The sequence below is a fragment of the Glycine max genome, chromosome 7 (assembly GCF_000004515.6).
Source record: "Glycine max cultivar Williams 82 chromosome 7, Glycine_max_v4.0, whole genome shotgun sequence".
NCBI classification, from domain to species: Eukaryota; Viridiplantae; Streptophyta; class Magnoliopsida; order Fabales; family Fabaceae; genus Glycine; species Glycine max.
This window is the reverse complement of record NC_038243.2, coordinates 635,133-656,147: the sequence shown is the minus strand read 5'-3', so window position 1 is coordinate 656,147 and position 21,015 is coordinate 635,133. Positions and strand designations below refer to the sequence as shown.

The following is a 21,015-nucleotide window of genomic DNA, read 5'->3' as shown; positions in this document are numbered from 1 at the left end:
TAAATTATGCATAATTAAAAGAAATAAAGCTATGAAGGAAATAAAATTAAAAATTAAATTTGATATGGTGACTTTAAAATGTCATTTGTTTTTAAATTTTCAAAAGTAGTTTTGAGACTACTATTTTACATTTTGTATTCTGGAAAATGTTTTATAGAACACAAAATCTAAAACAACATTAATGGTAGTAAAAATTTTAGGTACAGAGAGTATTAACAATAGTAAAAATCTTCCAGAAAGTATTTTCTAAGAAAAAAGAAGTACGATAGGCTATAAAGAGTATTAATAATAGTAAACAAATTTAAATTAAAATAAAAGGGGAGTGTACTTAAAAATAAAGGAGAGTGAATATAGCATTTGGCATAAATTAGGAATTGATTGTGTGAACGATGAAGTGATCTTTGAGAAAATAAAAATTATTTTTTTTAGACGTTAATACAAATGAACACCGATTTCCTATTAGAAAACTAGTCTCATCATTACACTTAAAACCATGTTCAATTAAAGACTAAACAACAAAAAATTCTAAAAATGTAAATGAACACTATGTAAAATATTTTTATTTGTTAAGATGCTAGACGGAGACGCAGGAAATATTTTTATTTCTAAAACAAAAAAATTTATTTTTGTTTTGTGAATTTGAGAAAGTAAATTAAAATTTTCAATAGCACGTTTCTAACTTTGATTCTAACATAACCTAATTCTAGCCAGTGCTGTGTATGCTATTCTTCCTATAGAGTCATTATAAACAATCCCAACCAACATGTACTAATTACATGTCCATCTAATTATTTTATTTTATTTCTTATATGTGTTTTATTCTAGAGACAACCATATTTAAGGCACGCAATCAGATACTAAATGTGGATATACATTTTTCTAGTGAAAATTCGAACTTTAGTTGATTACGTTGTATGAAACTAGTTCTTTCTGTTAGATCTGACCCAATTGGTTTGTTTATGTATTTTTTTTTATAAATTGTGTATTATATTCATTCGGGCATAAATTTACATGTTTATGTGCATTCTAGATGTCATTCCAAACCGGCATTAAGTTCATCATATTATGGAGGAAATATAAATCAGTCCACTACCAAAAAAAATCCATTTGCCTTTATGCTAAATGTTGATGTTTCAGTACTCTAGCGGATATTGTGACTCATCAAAAATACTTTCTTTGTAGTTGTCATGAAGACATCTACAATGGTTAATAGTGAATGACAATGGCCACAACCATGTAACTTAAGAAATATTGGTACTGATAAAAAAATAACTTAATTAAGAAATGGAGAAGTAGAGGAAAGGACTTTCATTTGGTCATGCAGTTATCATGTTGACGAGGGATCATATGTAAAAACTTTCAAATAAATCAATTCAAATTCTCTGAAACAATGAACAACCTTGAAGTGATCAAGTCACGAAATTAAAACTTTTTCTCCTTTTTGCTGCTGAAGTCACGAGAAACTTAACAGACTTTGTATTATAAACGGATATACATGAATTGAATTAGTGGAAGAACATGATCGATCAAGTTCATGCGAAGTACGTACCCACAAACTCTGCATGTATGTGACTTAACTAATGATAGTATATATTAAATATAGATAAGCACAAGATATACTATGAGTTGGACGCACGCATTATTAGCCAAATTCACCACAAATTTCTTGAACAAATGTCTAGAAGGATGGTACGGCATTCATAAATCTGCTTGATACCTTTTTGATGAGACCTGTAGTGTTTAATTTAGAAAATGAAAATAAAAAAAGATAAAAAAAATAAAAAATGTAAATTCTATTAAAAAAATATAAAAATTTTGTTTAATATTATTTTGATCCTCCTTCCCAATACTCTTAAGGTAGTTACCCCGCAGCCAAATCATAGGGATAAGTCCACTGTAGTTGTTGTGAGAGATACTGAGATACTTACTAACAACCTAACAAGAGTTAAACCATATTATTGTTAACTTGAGAGATCTTATGAAATTAAAAAAAAATCATCCTTAATCAATATAATCGCAAATCTTGTGTAAATCCATAATAACTGCTTCATCCTCTCTACCCCTCTCCCTTATCCAGGCATATTCACTTGATAAAAAATGAATGTGTGATGAAGTCTTCCTAAGTAGGAAATCAAAGAAAATAATTTTTTTATATAAATTAAAATTAATTCATTCAGTTTAGTTTTTATATAAATTTCATCATTTAACTCCTCTAAAGGTTGATGAGATATATAATTAAGTTAATTTAACTTTACAAAAAGTTTAGTTCATTTACTTATTAGCAACATGTTGTTCTTAGCAAATTAGCAACTTTTGCATGATCAAATTAAATTATTTTGTTTTGTAATCAATACACTCTCTGAAACCATGATGAGACTGAATATTAAAAATAAGCAAATACTAGTGTAACACAAGTTGAGAGGTTGAACGGAGAAGCTTGACAGTACTGTTCCTCATAAAAATCTATGCATATAAAACTTGGCTAAATCATTAAATTGTTTCATTGTACAACAATGGGAGAGGCCTTATGGTGGGTGGTTCCAGTGAGAATAGACGTCCGATGAAGCAGCTATTTTTGGACGTTTCAAATTTCATATGAATCCTGATATTTACTGTTAAGTTGATTAATGGAAGATTTCAAATTTCATAATATTCCTAACATTCAGGATAACAAGATTAACCACATTTGTTAGTGAATATCTTTTTGGTTTTGATTCTCCATGTAAGCCGTGATTAATCTCTCTTAAAATACTTATTTTTATTTCCTCTTACTTCTGTTATGCTTTTGAGTTTTCACTCAACAAACAAGTCACTCGGTAAGCAGTGATTAATTTATATTTAATTTATATTTTTTGATCAATTCGTAATATTCCACCATATGCAGTATTATAGATCTATATAAATAGATAGTAGAGCTCGCCTGCTTCTCCCCACAACATTACCACATAACAACCATGGCTATGTCTACTATTTTGCTTTTGACTTTCTTTTCTTTCATTTATGGCAGTGCAGCTACTCATCACGTTTATAGAAATCTTCAGAGTTTATCTTCTGATTCCTCCAACCAACCTTACAGAACTGCTTATCACTTCCAACCTCCCAAGAATTGGATAAATGGTATATATATATCATTTTTCCTTCAACTCGTCTTATATTTTCTCATGTACCCTTTATTCCTTTCTTTCTTTCTATTCTTTTCATTTTTTTTGTCAAATATTTTATGTCTCTAATGTATATAGTTTCTTCTTTTGCTTCTTGTTTTTGTCACTTGACATGTTATATCCTGAAATGGAAACGTGGGTGTATTTGGACTTGAAGATCCCAATGGTTAGTTCTCTTCTCTTATGAATCTCCCTGTGCATCTTTTTTACATTCTTTTTGTAGTTTCCTTCAATCCATGTTATATTGTCATCATCCTATAATCATTTCAGAAATTCTGGAAATTCAAAATGGTTGAAATAATGTTCAAATGTAATATAAGAAAGAGTGTAGAAAATTACAATTTTCTCGAAAGTTTGTTCAACGGCATTTACAATGCCGTGGAAATAAAATATAACGTAAATATATTGCTCTAGATCTCTATAAAGAAAATAAATGAACACATCATTGATTAAGAAGTTTGTTCCATTAGGTCGGCTTTCTTGTATGATATAATAAACTGATGCATGTGGATAATAGTGAAGTCAAAACTACTTATCTTTCTTTATGTTTATATCCAATTAAAATATAACATGCTAACAAAAATAATTAGGAGAGAAAGTGTCGTTACGTGTTTTTTTAATTAAAAAATATAAAATGATACGGGTACAAAGGACTCATGATTTGAATCCAATAATAGTTTTAAAGAATTCACAAATCACAAGTTGATACGTGCCATTAATTTTCTATCTCTTATTATTTTGGGCTGAAAATAAAAAAATTGTTCTTACTTGGGACTTTATAATTGGAATATAGGACCATTGAGATATGCAGGACTTTACCACCTATTCTATCAATACAATCCTAAAGGTGCAGTTTGGGGAAATATTGTGTGGGCACATTCAGTGTCAAAGGATCTTGTGAATTGGACTCCACTAGATCCTGCCATTTTTCCATCTCAACCGTCCGATATAAATGGCTGTTGGTCAGGATCAACCACACTACTTCCTGGGAACAAACCAGTTATTCTATACACTGGAATTGACCTATTGAATCAGCAAGTTCAAAACTTGGCCCAACCCAAAAATTTGTCTGACCCATTTCTTAGGGAATGGGTCAAGTCCCCCAAAAATCCTCTAATGGCACCAACTAGTGCTAACAAGATCAATTCAAGTTCATTTAGAGACCCCACCACTGCTTGGCTAGGCAAAGATGGGCATTGGAGGGTACTTGTTGGAAGCAAAAGAAGAACTAGGGGAATCGCAATTTTGTATAGGAGCAAAGACTTTGTTAATTGGGTTCAAGCCAAACACCCTTTGTATTCAATCCTAGGAAGTGGCATGTGGGAGTGTCCTGATTTTTTCCCTGTTTTGAATAATGACCAATTGGGTGTTGACACGTCGGTGAATGGTTATGATGTTAGGCACGTGCTCAAGGTTAGCTTGGATGACAAAAAACATGATTACTATATGATTGGGAGTTACAATGCTGCCAAGGATGCATTTATCCCGGATGAAGAGTCTAATGAATTTGTTTTAAGATATGACTATGGAAAATACTATGCCTCAAAAACTTTCTTTGATGATGGGAAGAAGAGAAGGATTTTGTTAGGGTGGGCTAATGAATCCTCTAGTGTTGCTGCTGATATCAAGAAGGGATGGTCTGGAATCCATGTAAGTTCATTGCAATGTTTTAATATTTTTATTATTAGTTTGCTCACCATGTTCTAAAATGAAGACATGACTTGATCAAACCAAAAAGTGTTGACTCTAGGCTCAAATAATTAGATTTGTTTTTCGGGCACAGTTAATGAAATTATGATAGATGGAATATAGTTTAAATAATAATGGTAGTAACATGAGCCAGCTCATACCATGATGAGAGAGTGAGGCTCCACAGTTTTTTCTTTTTTTTTTTCCTTTAGAAAACGAAGTTGACCTAGTGCTAGAAAACAGTGGGGATGAGATTTAATGAAAATGCACATGTATTTTGCAGACAATTCCAAGGGCTTTATGGCTGCATAAGTCTGGTAAACAGTTGGTACAGTGGCCAGTGGTGGAAGTTGAAAAGCTACGTGCATACCCAGTCAACTTGCCCCCCCAAGTGCTAAAAGGAGGCAAGTTGCTTCCAATTAATGGTGTCACAGCAACACAGGTAAGTTTTACTTGCTACAATCTAGTAAAAATACTAATTATAATCAAGGTTCTAAATTATGTTCAGGATCATGCTTGCAATAATTTTAAAAAGACTATATATACTATAATATTGCTGAAAATTAGGGTCAAATGCGCCTAATACAATCATAATTTACGGTCGCAAAATGGTTTTGAAGACCACAAAATTTTTAATATCGCAGCCTCAATTGTGGTTTCTGACGATTCATGGTTTAAAAATACTACACTGGTATACACTTTTTTTTTTTTGAGATATACACTGGTATACTATGTATTGTGATATACATAACTAGAAGTTTAATCTTTTTGGGAACTATTTTATTTATATTTGGGAACAATTTGAAGCCGACTCTAGATTTCATAACTAGAAGTTTAATCTTTTTTTGAGAAGTATTAGAATTTGAATCTAGAATACTTAAATAGAACCGATCGATAGGTATGCATGCAAAACTATAGGTGCTAAAGTAAAAATGAGAATACATTTAATATCTTAAAAATATATATCTATTTTTTCTTCATTTATGAAGAAGATTTATAATTAATGATTTTTCCTACTCACAGGAGTTCAGATAAAGATTGATTTTTTTTTATATTTCAATAGAACATGTTTTAAATTTATACCAAAAATAATTTCGATCCTCTTTTTTTTTTAAAAAAAAAAATTGAATGTTATGCTACTGTGGTTAACATGAACAAACTTTTTAACTTATCATACTCTTTTCCATAGATTCTCTCTTAATTATTAAGTGAAATTCATGTATAGTAAATATATACGTAGATTTCATTTTTTATTTACTAGGTCTTTTCTTTTCCAAAATGATGAGACCTACATGAATTTCAATTAATAAAAAAGAATGTACCGAAGAAAAAAAATGTTGAAAAAATATGTTACTGGTACCCTTAGATGTTAAACATACGAACGCTTAATAAAATATAACTTCTATGATACATTAGAGCAATTGATTTTCAGATTCTATATCAAAATTCACTAAACCATCCTTATATTAAAAGTGCAAATTTAGATAGAATATAGAGAAATTGTTCACTATATTAAACTGATTTTGTAATTCTAAGTAACTAAAAATAGAAAGATTTTATTGATAAAACTTTCTTTAGTGATCTGTCTTAATAGATAATGATAATAAAAACCATCGAATATAATTGTTTTAACTTTGAAGTTTTAACAGCAATCATTCGTCCTTTGCTCTTTGCAGGCCGATGTTGAAATTTCATTTGAAGTGAGTAATTTGAGAGAGGCTGAAGTATTGGACTATTGGACAGACCCCCAAATTCTGTGTAGTAAAAAGGGTTCATCCATCAAAAGTGGACTGGGCCCATTTGGTCTGTTAGTTTTTGCTTCAGAGGGTTTGCAAGAGTATACATCAGTTTTCTTCAGAATATTCAGACACCAACACAAATATTTGGTGCTCTTGTGCAGTGATCAAAGCAGGTTCGTTTTGTTTGTGTTCTCTAGTTATTTCCATCAACTCAACTTCTCTCCAAACTCTTCTGATATACAAACGCATGACAGGTCTTCCTTAAACAAAGACAATGATTTGACCAGTTATGGAACTTTTGTGGACGTCGACCCTCTTCATGAGAAGCTATCATTGAGAACCTTGGTAAGTTCCAACATTTATGCACAAAAATATTATTTGTAAACAAATAACTTTAATGCTTCCATCTTTCCTACAAGATTTTTTTTCATTGATTCATGTGTTTTAAGAAAAATAATTAACTTAATTCATACTATTCTTTTAAGATTATCCTTCATTTTTTTTCATTTAATTGTTTCTCACCCAATTAATTAATTAATGTTGTTTCTTCTGTTGTCCAATCCTAATAAGAGAAAGTATATAATTAATTAAAAATATTATAGAAAACAAATGATTAATACACTAAATAATTAAAAGAGTATTTTATAAAAATAAAATAAAATAGAAAGGTTGTTATGTACAAACGGAGGTAGTAGTATTGATGGAGATAAAAACAAAAAGCATTATGAGTGAATATTAGAAGTCAGAGCTATAAGATTTCTCATCCTTAGTTTTTTTTTTTTTTTGTTCAAATGATCTTCAATGCTCCTACTAATGCACAAGTTTGTCCCTTCCACAGATTGATCATTCTGTCGTGGAGAGTTTTGGAGGAGAAGGAAGGGCTTGCATCACGGCTAGAGTTTATCCCACATTAGCAATCAATGATGAAGCACAACTATATGCTTTCAATAATGGAACTGCTGATGTCAACATCACAAAACTGAATGCTTGGAGCATGAAGAAAGCACAGATAAATTGATACCGAGCAGAATGGGAGAAATGGAAGAACCATAAAAGTTCATGATGACTAATTTTTTGACTTCTTCTACTGATGCCTCTAAATATCATTGATGCACAACAATAATATGCTTGTCATTCATCTTATTCAGATTTAATATTTGATAAGTTGACAAAATAAAAAATATATATTTAAGAAGAATGATGCCATTATAATCTTCTGACACTTGCCACCAACGTATTTTACTATTTGTTCTCACCACTTTAGCTTTCAATAATGGAACTGTTGATGTCAAGATCACAAAACTGAATGCTTGGAGCATGAACAAAGCACAAATAAATTGAAACAAAGCAGAATGCATAGAAGAAACCACAAATAAATTGAAACTAAGCACAACTAAATTATCAAACTAGTTATTTGATGATGTTGAAAGTTCCAAAAAGAGAGATGTTGTACCTAAGAGACTCGTCTATGGTTATAATAAATATTTTCACGTCATTACAGTGAAGTTGTTTTTTCACAACTAAGTAAATTATCATGCAGGCGTTTTTATCCCCTAATACTTTGCAAAAGTGTGAATATTAATGTGTTTTGGATGTTTTTGTCTCCTTCCAGTGCATTTTGCGTAAACTTTGCCTGGTTTAAATTAAAGTATAAACATACTTTAGTTTATCAGATAAAGAGAAAGATTGTAATTTTATTAGTCTTTAAATTAATATCATTGTATTATGCATCATTGGGGGTGGGGAGGTCATGAAGCAACTATTAGAATACCATGAAGGCAAATATTTCCAAATTGCAAGACGAGTAAAAGGATGAAGAGCCCCATACTAATATAATAAACATTTAAAAACCAGGCCATACATCTACAAGAAGAGAGAAGATCCAATAAATGCCTAAAAAGGATCAAATATCAAATGGAGCTTTACAGTAGATACTTACAAACTATCTGCATTCGAATGTCTCCATTTTTTTTTTTAAAAAATATGCCATCCTCTTCTATAGAATATGTTCTTGATGCGGTGTTGACCATTTAATTATATACATTCGTCCTTCACCAACCTGAAGTTATAAATATCAGTAGGGCTAAGATCAGAGTTAGCTTGGACAGTGCTCTATTCTGGTGCTATTCATATTCCATACTCAGGTGGTCCTTTTGCCTACGTTTCCGATTACCCTTCTTTTTAACTTTCTCGTTTGGTATTTCTTCAAACTGCTCTGTTAAACATTTGTGCACAATATTTTTCACTTCATCAAGCAACTCTCTATTATAAGAATCCAACCCTTCTGCTGAGACTATATCAGCAATATTTGCAATTTCCCTCATAGCAGTAACCTGTAAAACAGTAAAAGCATGTAGTAGTCAAGTATTCATAAAACATACATTCAAGTAAAATATAAGTAATGATAACTAAGCAAAAGACATACTGTTCTTTGATACTCTGACTCCAGGGATGATGTGACTCTCCCAATATATTTCCGGGTAATCTTCTGATACCACTGCATGTACTCACCCTCATCTACAATGTCACCACCTTCAACAACATGAACCCAACGTTCAGACCACTCTTTGAGAGCCAAGTCCATTTTTCCCATCAAGTCTACCCCATGATCCACTATACGACTCTTCCTCTCCCATCGTTCCACGTCTTTTGGGATAGTTTGATGCATGGCAAACTGACGTAAGCAACGATCGGGAAGGTGCCTTTCTGCCTTGTCAAAACACAATAACATAGTCCTAGATGCCCGTAAAATCAGACTAGCTTTTATATCTTCTGGTATGGCTGTACAGTCCATGTCCTTGTAAGGTAGCCACTGGACCTGTGTACCAACACCAACACAGATTTACTATTTTGTTCTACTTAATTCATCAAATAATCCACATTATTAACACTTACATCACATGGATTAAGAGAGTCCAAAGCCTTTCTGTAGGACACTACATTACATTTTGTCCGAGCACCACTTTTCCCTTTCCATTTAAGCACAAAGGGAAAGCAATTATTATCAGGTTCTTGATTAAATTTTGGCAGTCCAACATTGAGGCGAGAATAACACCAGCACTAAAAAAAAAAAATATTATTCAGTCAGTATTGAAACAGAAAGTATCCGCAAAAGAAGAGAGTAAAGGGAAGTATTGTTATAACCTGTACTAGAGTTAAACAGCCACTAATAGTGCTTTGAGATTTAAGAGAAGCATTGCCGAGTGCTCTATATAAAAATGCCAATGCTCCTGCACCCCAAGCAAACTTCCCAGCCTTGTCAAAGTCTTCAAACAAAGAAAGGTACATAACAGGGACTTTGTTCCCTGTTGTTGTAGAAAATATTGTACTGCCTACTAGGTATAAAAGGTAAGCACGAGTACATCGTTCAATTTCCTCCTGTGATGCATCTTCAGGACACTCAGAGAAGAACTCCTTGAGCCAAGTAAGCTTCACCATTCCACCATTCAGGTCCTCTGGTACTCTCCCTAATAATTTTTCACAACCTGAACTTGGTGCACTTATTGGACCTATCACAGGTTCTCCGTCAATAGCCAATCCAAGTAGTAGTGATACATCTTCAAGGGTTATCGTCAATTCTCCAACAGTTAAGTGGAAGGAATTTGTTTCTCTCCTCCACCGCTCAACCAAAGCTGCTATCAATGCATTGTCAAGACTCATAGCAGGAAGTAATCGTAGGTGACCGAAACCAGCCTTCTCAACCAACTTAATCTGTTTAGGTGTGAGCTTCCACTGATCAAGCATTGAAGTGTGTTCATGGCATCTAAGTACACCACGCTCCTGTGGATTTGGTATGAATAATATCATCATATCCAATAATATGAATATTGAGAAATTTTCATATGACTTAACAAAAATTATAAATAAAATAATATCCACTTACATGTCCATCCCAAACTGCTGAAGATACATGATTATCTTGATCATAAAGAACATAATTATCAATTGGTCCAGGATCTTCATTGAGCTCCATTTAGGAAATAAATGAGAACTGTCCAAAATACAATAATCACAAAAAAGAAATAACTATGAATCAGCCCACTTTCTGATGCAATAGTATATTATTAAACTTATTACCATTCTTCCTTAAGGAAAGATCAAATAACATGGTACAGGAGCATATCAAAATTGCAACTAATTATTTTGGAGTTGACCTTAGATTAAGTGTCAGTTTGATATCTGTTTTGCCAATTGGAAATTGCATCATTCATATACGGTTGAGCTATGTTTAAGTGAGGATCAAAGCATGGTTAAAGTTGCTTGACTTGCTTCCACAAAACTAATGGGCCAAAGACCTTTCTTCCAACTTATCCCACTATTTTGCACCACCCCCTAGGTGAAAAAGAAAGTTTTCACATTTAGGTTATAAATCTTGGACTATTGTCACTATAAGTTTAAGTAACAAAAAACATAGCTCTGCTTGCAAAACATATTTAGAAATCCACTAGAAATAAGCACCACAAAATTTTCACTGCATTTAAATTAAAGCAGTCATATAGGGGTTTATTTTATTTCTGTAGCTTTCTCTTTTGATTTTAAACTTTATGGTCTAATAAATCAACGCAAAGGAATTCAAATTCTTTTGGCATTATAAACCACACAGACCCATGATCCATTTTTCCATTGTCACTGCAAATTTCACTACCATAGAACATTCTAGTCTTATAGTTGTCCAATAGAATTTTCCAATGAGTTTGATAAGCAGTTTACAATCATAAATTACACTTGAAGCATTTCTCCAAACTCCACTTTATCCATCCTATCACTTTAAAAGATAGACCCGAGATACCTAAACAGTGCAACTTGTTATATGATGTGATCCCCAATCTCTATCTCCAATAACACTGCTAACTTGTGCCTTGCCAAACATGCATAATGCATTCTATACTGTCTTACTCTTATATAACCGTAAACCTTTTCATTTCAAAGTTTATCTCTACAACTCCAAAATGCCCACAATTCAACTTTTATAATTCCCATCCTTGACAATCATTAGCTTAATCATCCACGGTAGTGATAATTTATCACTATTTTCAGCTTGAGATAACCCTTGCCGAACTTGGAACGGTAACTTCTATGTTCTATCTCGGTTAAGACAAGAGTACCCAAACCTAAATGGAGACCACCATTTTTTTCCTACAAAAGGTCTTCCTTCCATCATGAAAATAGTAAACAGGGTTGCATAAAGCAGAATTTTAGAGAACCCAGCTTATAGCTTAATGGCACCCACCCAACTTCCTTTGATAAACTCTTGATCCCCGGTAAGTAAGTGTTCAATGCTCTCACACACTTACCCTACCTTCCCCATTCATTTCCCTACTCACACAAAAGGATGAAAATTGCTACATGTTGCTGGTAATCAAATAATCCTCACCAGTTCTCTAAGTACAAAGTTTCAATTGCCCATTAGAGTCTGATAAATTTCAAGTTTCAAAACATGTCTCATCTTTCAAACCTTAAATGAAGAATGCCCATCAACACGTGACAGTTTTTTGTAGACCCTAAAGTGGAATCCTAGCAGGCAATTGTAAAATTCAAGGCAAAATGGAAAACCAACCAAGAAAAAACGTTAATTTATACATTGATACAATAAAGAAAGAGAGAGAGAGAACCTGCGGGAAAGTGGAACTCTTGTCCACGAAATATCGTCCAAGTCGATGAGAGCGAGTGAGTCACCGAATTTTCGAAGAGTACGAGGAAACAAAGTGAAACGCCTACAACATGTGTAGTATATAATCTAATACGAGAATGAAAATAGAATTCGGTTCTGGAGATTGACGTTGTTGGCAGCAGCTGCCACTTTGCCACCCAAAAAACTGGAACCACACACATTTGATGTTTTTTCTTTTTTTAAGTTTTTCTCTTCTTTCTTTAAAACAAAACATGATAAGACTTTATAATAACTCTAACTAATTAAGGTAGACCCTTATGTTCGATCAAATTAATTGAACTGTTCATTAGAAGTTGAAAAATTAGTTAGTAATTAAAAACTTAAAGCTAGTTTATAAATTATTTCTTAAATGAAATTAATTGTAATTGATCGAAAAATATCAAATCACATAAAAATAATAAAATTATAATTTATTTAAAAAGGATAATTAGTTTATATAAATATATTAAAGATAAAAATGAAAAAAAAAATAAAAAACTAGAAACTAATGTGTTAAATAATATTGTTTCTTCATGTAGTATTTTAAATAATACTATAAATTATTTTAAAAAATTGTTTATTTAACCGCCAAACAAAATTTTCAATTAGTAAAAAAAATTAAAAATTAACTAAAATATTTTGTGAAACATAATGAAAAAATAATTTTAATTGTTTACTATTTTGCATTAAATTTGTAATTTTGTGGTGAGTTGTAGCTTGAGTTATTATTTACATGCTTGAGCTCTTTAATTGTTTTTAACTTTAAATTAATGAATAATGAAGATTTAAGGTAAAAAAAATGGTTAAGTTTTTTCAATAGGAAGTTAACAAAGAATAATTAATTGTTCAAAGTGTAAACTTTATGTATAATTTGATAAATTTTAAAAGTATGTAATATGATGTGACAAATTAATAAAATATTATATTATTGATTAATTTAAGATGTAACCGATTGACGCATTATCACACTATTATATTAAGAAATTGCGACTAATGACAAGTAACAAAAATAAATGTAAAAAAATTTCAGTTAGTAAAATAAATAAAATTTGGATAGTAAAAAAAAATGAGTTATCTTACAAGTACAAAAAATATATTTAAGTTTTTTTTTTAAAGTATCATGATTGTACAATCCTAAGTTTTAAGATATGATAAGTCTAGCTTTTGGTTATATAATCATCCTCCTTATGCTTGTAAACCCCTTTTGAGGAGGGAGGGATGTTATTGGAGTTACTCTGCCAGTTAATGTTTTAATCTAAGGATTGCGACCCACCCTTTGATAAATAAATTGTGATAAGTCAGTTTAAAATATGTAAGTTATGGAAATATTTGAGTTTTAAAACTCTTCATGTATCATATCCCTTCATTTGTCTTATAACACTTTTGTCTTTTTTTTTTCTTTTTCTATGTGCTTTTTTACATTTTTTTTCTTTTCTTTTCTTGGGATCCATGTATTCTTTGTGTATTATTTGCATAGACTTTTTTTCTTTTATGAGTTGTGTTCCTCTCTTGATCTAATGAGCTTTTCTTATGATCCTAATAGGTCACACATTTTTTTTCACCTTTTCTTTCTTTTTCTTTCTTTTCTTTTGTTTTATTGTTCCTTTCTTTTTCATTCTTTATTTTTTTTTTTGTTTTGTTTTTCCTTTTTATTATTTTTGACCCGAACAAAATTAAGGTATGATACATTCTTTATTTTTTTTCCATCATTTTACACTTCTCAATTTCTATAAGAGTCATCATGTCTTTCTTGGATAAAAAGAGAAGAAACTTTATTATATCATGTTGTTATCTTTAAATTTTATTCTCTCCCTTCATAGGTTTTTCTTGAGTCATCATCTTCCTTTTTTTTTTATAAAAGAGGATCTAGAACTAAGGAGGTGTAAAATAAGTTAGCAATAACTTATATGTGGTTACAGTCTAAGTTGGTTTTTGATTTAGCATCACATCAAAGGCAACACACATCTATTTTTCACGTTCAAGCAGAAGCAACTTTATATAGCTTTTATTTCTTCATGTTTTTGATGCACATATGGAGTGTTAGACGTGGAGCCAAACATGCAGCAAATATCTATTCATACCATCTTTTTGGAAGAGTATGCCCTTGTCATCGTCTTTTTTTACCAAATAATACATATTGGAGTCCTAGTTAGAATAAATTGTGTTGGGATTAATAAAACGCATAAAAATATTTAATTAAAGTCCATAGTCTGATCCAAACAAACACTATCCCTGGCAGTACCAATCCATCTCTTTCCTCTCTGGCCCATGACGACGTCGTCCGGTTCCGTGAAGAACGCGATGCCCCCAGGCCTCCAAGAACCCAACATCAATGCCGAACCCTCTTCCTCCGCCGACGATTGCTCCAACTCCAACACGAAGCCCATCGTGTTGGTCACCAACAGTGACGGCATTGAGTCTCCGGGCCTCGTTCACCTCGTCGAAGCCCTCGTGCTCCAGGGCCTCTGCGACGTCCATGTCTGCGTTCCTCAATCGTGGGTCCAACCATTCCTCTCCAAATGTTATTTCATCGCACACTTCCTTGCTTTGGCTTTCTTTGATATCTAGTTCGTAAAAATGGTTGCTTCAGGGACAAATCGGCTTCGGCCCACTCTGTCACTCGCGGAGTAACCGTTGAAGCTTTTTCGGCACAAATTAATGGCGCCACCGCCTTTGAAGTTTCAGGTTTTGATTCAATTATATCACCTTTTTTTAAACTTCTATGTTGTTTTTATTCTTCTTTCATGATACTGAATACTGATTCAGATTCTTAATTTTTGGAATCTTTACTTTTTTTTTGAGGAATTTAGCTTTGTCGTTTACTTACTGTTCTGTGTTTGCCACTGTTTCTTTCTATTTTGTTAGATCCGATGTGTATGAAGTTCGTGTAGACTTGGTGAGTAGATGATGTGAATTTAGTGCCTTGCTTCTAGTTGCTTACATAAAAAAGCTGTTTTTCAGTTTATGAAGTTCATGTAAACTTCATTCATTGGTGATGTGGGTTTGCTGGTTTGTTTCTTGTTTTGTATGGATAAAAAAGTTGTGATATTTAGCTAAACCAAATGATTTATGTAGCCGATCTCACCTATTTGAATAAAGCTTTTGTTTTTGTGGTTGTTGTTGTAATTAATTACTGATAAAATGCATCCAGAGTTGGGAAATGCTTAGTTTTTGGTTTTGTTGTCATAGTTGTGGGTAATGGTACTTGCATAGATTTCTAATTCTTTTCTAATTTATTACTCAGGAACTCCTGTGGATTGTGTTTCACTAGCGTTATCTGGGGCCTTGTTTTCATGGTCAAAACCTATGCTGGTTAGCATTTATATCATACACATACAATTGATAACTAGTGTGCTTCTCATTAACAAAATGCTAATGGTTTACGAATGAACATGGTGTAAATTTTAGGTTATTAGTGGAATTAACCGGGGATCAAGCTGTGGTCATCACATGTAAGTTGTTCAATTATGCATAGAATTAAATTTATAAATCTATAATAGTACACAGTCCCCATTTCCCTCTCATGATATTTTATTGTGGTTTCTTATTAAACCTCCATGCGCCCTTAAGCATGAACAGAAATTCATTTCATGTTTTAAAATTCACTAGGTTCTACTCAGGTGTTGTTGCTGGAGCAAGAGAGGCGTTGTTATGTGGTGTACCTTCATTGTCAATATCATTAAATTGGTACGCTGATTATTATTATTTGTATCCAGTTTGAATTGTATTTTCCTTCTGGAGATTATGAATTAGCACCATATCCCGCTGCAGGAAGAAGGATGAAAGTCAAGAGACTGATTTCAAGGATGCAGTAGTACTCTGTTTACCTTTAATAATTGCTGCTATCAGGGATGTTGTAAACGGAACTTTCACCAAAAGTTGCTTTCTGAATATAGAAATTCCTACATCGCCTTTAACCTGTAAGGTATAAAATTTTTATTGTAATTTGGATAATAATATCAAGCATTTTACTGCAATATGAGAATTTCTAAGTTTGGGCTATATATTGTACAAAATCTAATATGGATGAGATTTTTGGCTGTTAATCAAATAAATTTTTCTTCACAATTATCATGTTGCATTCAGGCCTTTAGGTATAAGTGCTTTGTATTTAGGTTCTGCTTTTTACTTCTTGTTGCCCTTTTTATGGGAATTTGTCTTTTTTTTTTTTTTTATAATGGAAGTTGACATACATTTGTCGGGACTTGCATGTACTCACATAGTAATGAGAATGTCTCAGATAAAGGAACCTGAAGAGGCTTTGATTTCAATGAACTTGTTTGTTTTTCAGCTCGGGTTGAAATGTTTGCAACTTTTAGTTACACGATTATTCTTGTTCTTTTTCTTTTCTCCCATGGAAGTTTGGTAATAAGTTGCACAAAAAAACATGGCATGCAGGATGGGAAGCTTTGTTCTCACATTTTAAAAATTGAATTGTATAGGAAACAACAATAACGCTGAGCAAAAAAAAAAAAATAGGAAACAACAATAACAATACTAATACTCATAGAAACAGTAACTATAAGGATACATGAACCCTTTTTCTGGGAAATTTCCTCTTTAAGAGGATATTGAATCTTGACAGTTTAACATTGTGATTAACTTCTATTTCCTTCCCTGTCCCCTTTCTTAATTAGGCAATATGTTTTAGTTTCACCATTCTTATATTTTGTTTCACTGTCTTTACTGTTTAGTGAACTCTTTTTGGTTTGTAGATATAATATGGCTGCTGTGGTCTTGTTTTGTTGACAGGGCTTCAAATTAACCAAGCAAAGTATGTGGAGATCCACTCTAAACTGGCAGGCAGTTTCAACTAGCCGGTATCCTCCTGGTCATTTCTTGGCCAGTAAACAAGGCTTTGGTCTTCAGTTTGCACAGATTGGCCGAGATGCCTCTGCTGCTGTAAGTGTCCTAAATAATGCCATCTTTTGTGCATTCTGTTTGTGTAATCTGGTCATTTTTGTGCTTCAATTGATGCTGATAATAGCATCTTTCACATTTTGGTGTACTTCAGGGTGCAGCTCGCAGATTAACTACACAGAAAAAGAATTTGGAGATTGTTGAATCAATTGGAGCTGCTGGAAAACCTGATTCCAACAGGGTGAAGAAGTACTTCAGGCTAGAGGTAAATGGCAATATGGGTCAAACTGTCCCACCCCAGGTGGAGGGAAGGTTGACTTGTTTTAGAAAATGGATTCGAAAATGTGAAGGCCAACAACTTGCCTAGAAATGAACATAAAAGGGGTGGGTTGGTACAAGGATGAGAATGGGGTGGGAGGGTACAGGAGTATTATGCCCTTACACTGATCATGAACCCATCCATACCGTTGCAGTTAGCAACTTTAATATTCAGACACATAGTCATACCCAATTGGTACCTATATACCTAAACCGATCATCACGTGTTGGCATTGTTCATTTGAATGAAAGATGAACTTCCAAAATTCTTGTTAAAGAAGTACTCAAACAACTTTAATTTGTATCATGGATCCAGAACAACGGCAATTCATTCTGTGAATAACTAACTGGCCAATATTTGTCTAATTTGGCGATCATTTTTGAAAGCATATTTGGAATAGCTTCATCAACTTTGTCATTGCTGCAAAGAGAATTTTTCTTTTTTTTCCAAAAAATGATTGTCAAATTAGTTATATATGGCTTCAGTGCCTTTCTACTTTAGATTTGTGAGACAAAAATTATTTTAAATTGTTTCTAGAAGTGAACTTAGCTATACTATACTTGTATCTGCAGTTTTCGGAGAAGCAGCTGGAAGATATAGATGACGATCTAGATTACAGGGCACTTGAAAGTGGATTTGTAAGTTGGAGAATTAAATTTATCTTTAAGCATGTTTTTCATTGGGCTGTTACTATATATGCAGTCAAGTTTATTTATTTCCTCTGAATGAACAGGTTGCAGTTACTCCTCTCTCTCTATCTCCTCATACTGAGACCAATATTCAAATGGCAGCTTCTGATTGGATTTCATCTGTGTTTCCTGGTGAACAATAGCCTCAAACAGAGTTCAGCTTCAGCGTGATTATGTACATTTGAGATTTCTGATTCTTTTCTATTTTCTTCTTGAAAGCAAAGGTGGAGCAGAAGCGTCTGTCACACCCATTCTATAGTTGATATCATCAATCTGTACTCTATGTTTGTATGTGTGTGTAAGATATTTTGTATTCCCCTCTTCATTGTTTCATTTCTTTTGGTCGCTAGTTATTTCTGATGTTATTTGCTTCCTGTAATCTCCTAGGCATATTTTAAAAATGCCATTTCGTCTGTTTTGTAACTTACAAAACTAGGTGCACGTGCCATTGTAATCAAATTGTTGTTTATGGATTTCAACCTTTCAAAATATCTTTTTTAATGTTAAAATGTTTAATGAAATTGGTTAAAAGATTCCTGAATATTAGTGACTGCACCACTTGCGGTTAAACATATGTTAGTTAATTTCACTTTATATAATTTTTAAGTTCCTAGAATAAATTACATATTTTGAGTGCAACAGTAAGACTATTTTATGACCTGACAGGTTGAATTAGACTTTGGGCAGTGACAAGTTAAAAAAGAGTTTTTTTTTTAAAAAGAAAAAGTTAAAACCCAAAACCTAATTAGTACAGAACTAGTTTGTTTTTTAGGTAAACGGAATAATGACTAGATTGATATTACGAAAAATAAAGATAAAAAATCATAATTAAAATATTTTTTAGAAAAAACGGTGAAAATAACTAAAGTCACACAATATATTTTTCTGTGTCATTAGAAGTAATAAAAGCTACATAGGTTTAAAGCTAAATAATTAATAAAAATTACATTATGATAACTAGCATAATTACTCAAGTCGATATTTTTCTTTAATTTTGTTAGACATGGTGACGAAGTTGTTGGTACTGACGATGGAACAACAAAAGGAAACCTTCCGGGTCGGGAAATAAAAACCCGAACTTGAAAAGAGGCAAAACTCCGATCCACGTTGAGGTTGGAGCTTGGAGTGAGTCAAACACGAAGGAAGAAGAATGGCGTCTCTGAGGAGTGGAGCTTCTTCGTTGTTGAATCGCCTTTCGAAATCGCTTCTTCTTCATTCCAACAAAAACCCTAATCCTCAATCTCAGTTATTACTCCCTTCTCTCTCTAGACTCCCCGGTGCGATTTCTCCCCAAAACGACGCCGAATTCCCCCACACACAAGGCTTTCTCTACCCCTGTGGCCTCCCCTCTCTCCGCTTCTTCTTACCTCATGGTACATTGCTGTGATGCGTGTCCACTATTTTCAGTTCTTCATTGATTCACCATACTTGTTGATATCTGTTTCATGTTCTGTCACCCCTTAATTTAAGTGTAGTTGATTTTGAAGGGAACTTGTTTACTTTTCCTGCAATTCATCTCTGTTTGTGTATATGTGTGTAATACAAATGTAAATATAGATAAACTCTACATATAAAAGATGTGATATTGAGGAAAAAAAATGAACTTTTTTTAGGATACATTTGTGATCATTCTGAAGCAGCTTCAACATGAGAAGGTGTTGTATGGAATTTTAAGCATTTGTCCTCCTCCCAGAAACATTTTAATTAGAATTTATCATTGTTTTGCAGGGGAAGCTCCTTCGTCAGATGATCCTATGCTTTTATTCCCCAAAAGGACATATCAACCAAGCGTTATTCGACGAAAGAGGAACCATGGATTTTTTGCTCGGTTAATCCCTTATCTTTTTTGGTTATATGCTCATTTATCATGAGAAAAAGAAGTAGAAAAGATGGCTTGTTAGTAGTTAACCCTTCCTTTTCCTCTACATGAGTGTCAAACTTAGTAAATTTTAAAACTCTTGCGGAGAATGTCACCATTCTGCAGCATACTCTATGACTGTGCAAAGACATAATTTATATAGAGGATTTGAAGAAATTAGATGATCAAATATTCTTGATGTGTCATACAATTTCGTTATACCTTCTATTGCTTTCACTTAGCTTGTTGGCATAGGTGAATAGATAACATAGAAATAGCCAAGAATATTCTAAAACCTTTTCAATTAATAAAAAGCAAAACCTATACCTTAGTTATGAACAGATTGTTTGGTTGAATGTGACTATACATTTGAGCCATCTTTCCTTGTGTTGCCTATTCGTCTATATGTTTGGATTATGACCAGGAAAAGTGGCATATGAAATGCATCCTTGTTGGCCCAAGGACCATTGCTTCTTTTTCTTGTATATATAATATGGGTGGGATTCAAGTTACTCCACTACAAAGTTGTCTAGCATACTCGCTTGTAACTAATTGGATAGAACCGGTGAAATTTGTATATGGCTTATATGCAAATTTGCATCTGTAATCTCCAAAGCAGAACTATGCTGTGTAGATGACATAATTTTTCTTTTACATGAGCAGGAAAGCAACCAAGGGTGGCAGAAGAGTAATTGCTCGAAGACTGGCCAAGGGCCGGTTTAGGATCACAGCTTAGTATCATTGCATTGACATTGGAGTTAAAGATTCAATCAAGAAACTTAGTGCACTTCATGGTAAGGCCCAGTGATACAGGGTTTGGTTGGTTGGAGTTTTTGTGAGTACAGTCTGCAATGAACAATTTTCCAGGCAACTATTGTGTATGGATATGTTCTTTTTGAGACCATTGTGTATGGATATGTTCACATTCTGTTTATTGACTATTTGAAATTCTCGTCTGTAGTTCCAATAATTTTTAACTCTAGTATTAGTTTTATGTCGAGCACCTCAGAATAATCTAGCTTGCTGGGTGTAAATTCTTTGTGCTTGTTA

The 21,015-nt window shown here is 32.8% G+C and overlaps 4 protein-coding genes across 5 annotated transcripts; 3 read left to right on the top strand and 1 right to left on the bottom strand.

Moving 5' to 3' along the window:
* Window positions 1–2,532: 2,532 nt before the first annotated feature.
* On the top strand, window positions 2,533–7,801 carry CWINV (beta-fructofuranosidase). The gene is made up of 7 exons (NM_001249396.2): window positions 2,533–3,117; window positions 3,319–3,327; window positions 3,955–4,811; window positions 5,134–5,292; window positions 6,527–6,762; window positions 6,844–6,934; window positions 7,428–7,801. Exons 1-7 carry the CDS (start codon window positions 2,955–2,957, stop codon window positions 7,605–7,607), a joined length of 1,695 nt encoding a protein of 564 aa, NP_001236325.1. The 5' UTR covers window positions 2,533–2,954; the 3' UTR covers window positions 7,608–7,801.
* Window positions 7,802–8,414: 613 nt separating this feature from the next.
* Window positions 8,415–12,455, bottom strand: LOC100818472 (protein MAIN-LIKE 2-like). Of its 2 annotated transcripts, XM_003529735.5 has the most exons (7): window positions 12,202–12,444; window positions 10,744–10,921; window positions 10,473–10,580; window positions 9,734–10,369; window positions 9,485–9,649; window positions 9,015–9,407; window positions 8,415–8,922 (listed from the first exon to the last, which is right to left on the bottom strand). In XM_003529735.5, exons 3-7 carry the CDS (start codon window positions 10,560–10,562, stop codon window positions 8,713–8,715), a joined length of 1,494 nt encoding a protein of 497 aa, XP_003529783.1. In that variant the 5' UTR covers window positions 10,563–10,580; window positions 10,744–10,921; window positions 12,202–12,444; the 3' UTR covers window positions 8,415–8,712. The 2 variants fall into 2 exon arrangements, with proteins under 2 accessions (XP_003529783.1, XP_006583008.1); XM_006582945.4 differs by lacking the exon at window positions 10,744–10,921 and having other exon boundaries at window positions 12,202–12,455.
* A 1,839-nt stretch (window positions 12,456–14,294) lies between these two features.
* On the top strand, window positions 14,295–18,596 carry LOC100814744 (5'-nucleotidase SurE). Its single transcript, XM_003529729.5, has 10 exons — window positions 14,295–14,734; window positions 14,830–14,924; window positions 15,484–15,551; window positions 15,648–15,691; window positions 15,849–15,926; window positions 16,011–16,164; window positions 16,992–17,141; window positions 17,254–17,364; window positions 17,991–18,056; window positions 18,152–18,596. Exons 1-10 carry the CDS (start codon window positions 14,508–14,510, stop codon window positions 18,248–18,250), a joined length of 1,092 nt encoding a protein of 363 aa, XP_003529777.1. The 5' UTR covers window positions 14,295–14,507; the 3' UTR covers window positions 18,251–18,596.
* A 512-nt stretch (window positions 18,597–19,108) lies between these two features.
* On the top strand, window positions 19,109–21,015 carry LOC100809386 (uncharacterized). The gene is made up of 3 exons (XM_003529720.5): window positions 19,109–19,480; window positions 19,836–19,935; window positions 20,629–21,015. Exons 1-3 carry the CDS (start codon window positions 19,258–19,260, stop codon window positions 20,699–20,701), a joined length of 396 nt encoding a protein of 131 aa, XP_003529768.1. The 5' UTR covers window positions 19,109–19,257; the 3' UTR covers window positions 20,702–21,015.

What these genes read in the sequence shown, in the direction of transcription:
- CWINV (NM_001249396.2), top strand. Translation starts at nt 2,955, where the DNA reads ATGGCTATGTCTACTATTTTGCTTTTGACTTTCTTTTCTTTCATTTAT. An exon ending in AGGGATGGTCTGGAATCCAT is followed by an intron (nt 4,812 to 5,133) that starts GTAAGTTCATTG and finishes TGTATTTTGCAG; the next exon opens with ACAATTCCAAGGGCTTTATG. An exon ending in TTGTGCAGTGATCAAAGCAG is followed by an intron (nt 6,763 to 6,843) that starts GTTCGTTTTGTT and finishes AACGCATGACAG; the next exon opens with GTCTTCCTTAAACAAAGACA.
- LOC100818472 (XM_006582945.4), bottom strand. Translation starts at nt 10,562, where the DNA reads ATGGAGCTCAATGAAGATCCTGGACCAATTGATAATTATGTTCTTTAT. An exon ending in CAGCAGTTTGGGATGGACAT is followed by an intron (nt 10,370 to 10,472) that starts GTAAGTGGATAT and finishes CCAAATCCACAG; the next exon opens with GAGCGTGGTGTACTTAGATG. An exon ending in AGTCAGAGTATCAAAGAACA is followed by an intron (nt 8,923 to 9,014) that starts GTATGTCTTTTG and finishes ACTGTTTTACAG; the next exon opens with GTTACTGCTATGAGGGAAAT.
- LOC100814744 (XM_003529729.5), top strand. Translation starts at nt 14,508, where the DNA reads ATGACGACGTCGTCCGGTTCCGTGAAGAACGCGATGCCCCCAGGCCTC. An exon ending in GCCGAGATGCCTCTGCTGCT is followed by an intron (nt 17,142 to 17,253) that starts GTAAGTGTCCTA and finishes GGTGTACTTCAG; the next exon opens with GGTGCAGCTCGCAGATTAAC. An exon ending in AGAAGTACTTCAGGCTAGAG is followed by an intron (nt 17,365 to 17,990) that starts GTAAATGGCAAT and finishes TTGTATCTGCAG; the next exon opens with TTTTCGGAGAAGCAGCTGGA.
- LOC100809386 (XM_003529720.5), top strand. Translation starts at nt 19,258, where the DNA reads ATGGCGTCTCTGAGGAGTGGAGCTTCTTCGTTGTTGAATCGCCTTTCG. An exon ending in CCGCTTCTTCTTACCTCATG is followed by an intron (nt 19,481 to 19,835) that starts GTACATTGCTGT and finishes ATTGTTTTGCAG; the next exon opens with GGGAAGCTCCTTCGTCAGAT. An exon ending in AACCATGGATTTTTTGCTCG is followed by an intron (nt 19,936 to 20,628) that starts GTTAATCCCTTA and finishes TTACATGAGCAG; the next exon opens with GAAAGCAACCAAGGGTGGCA.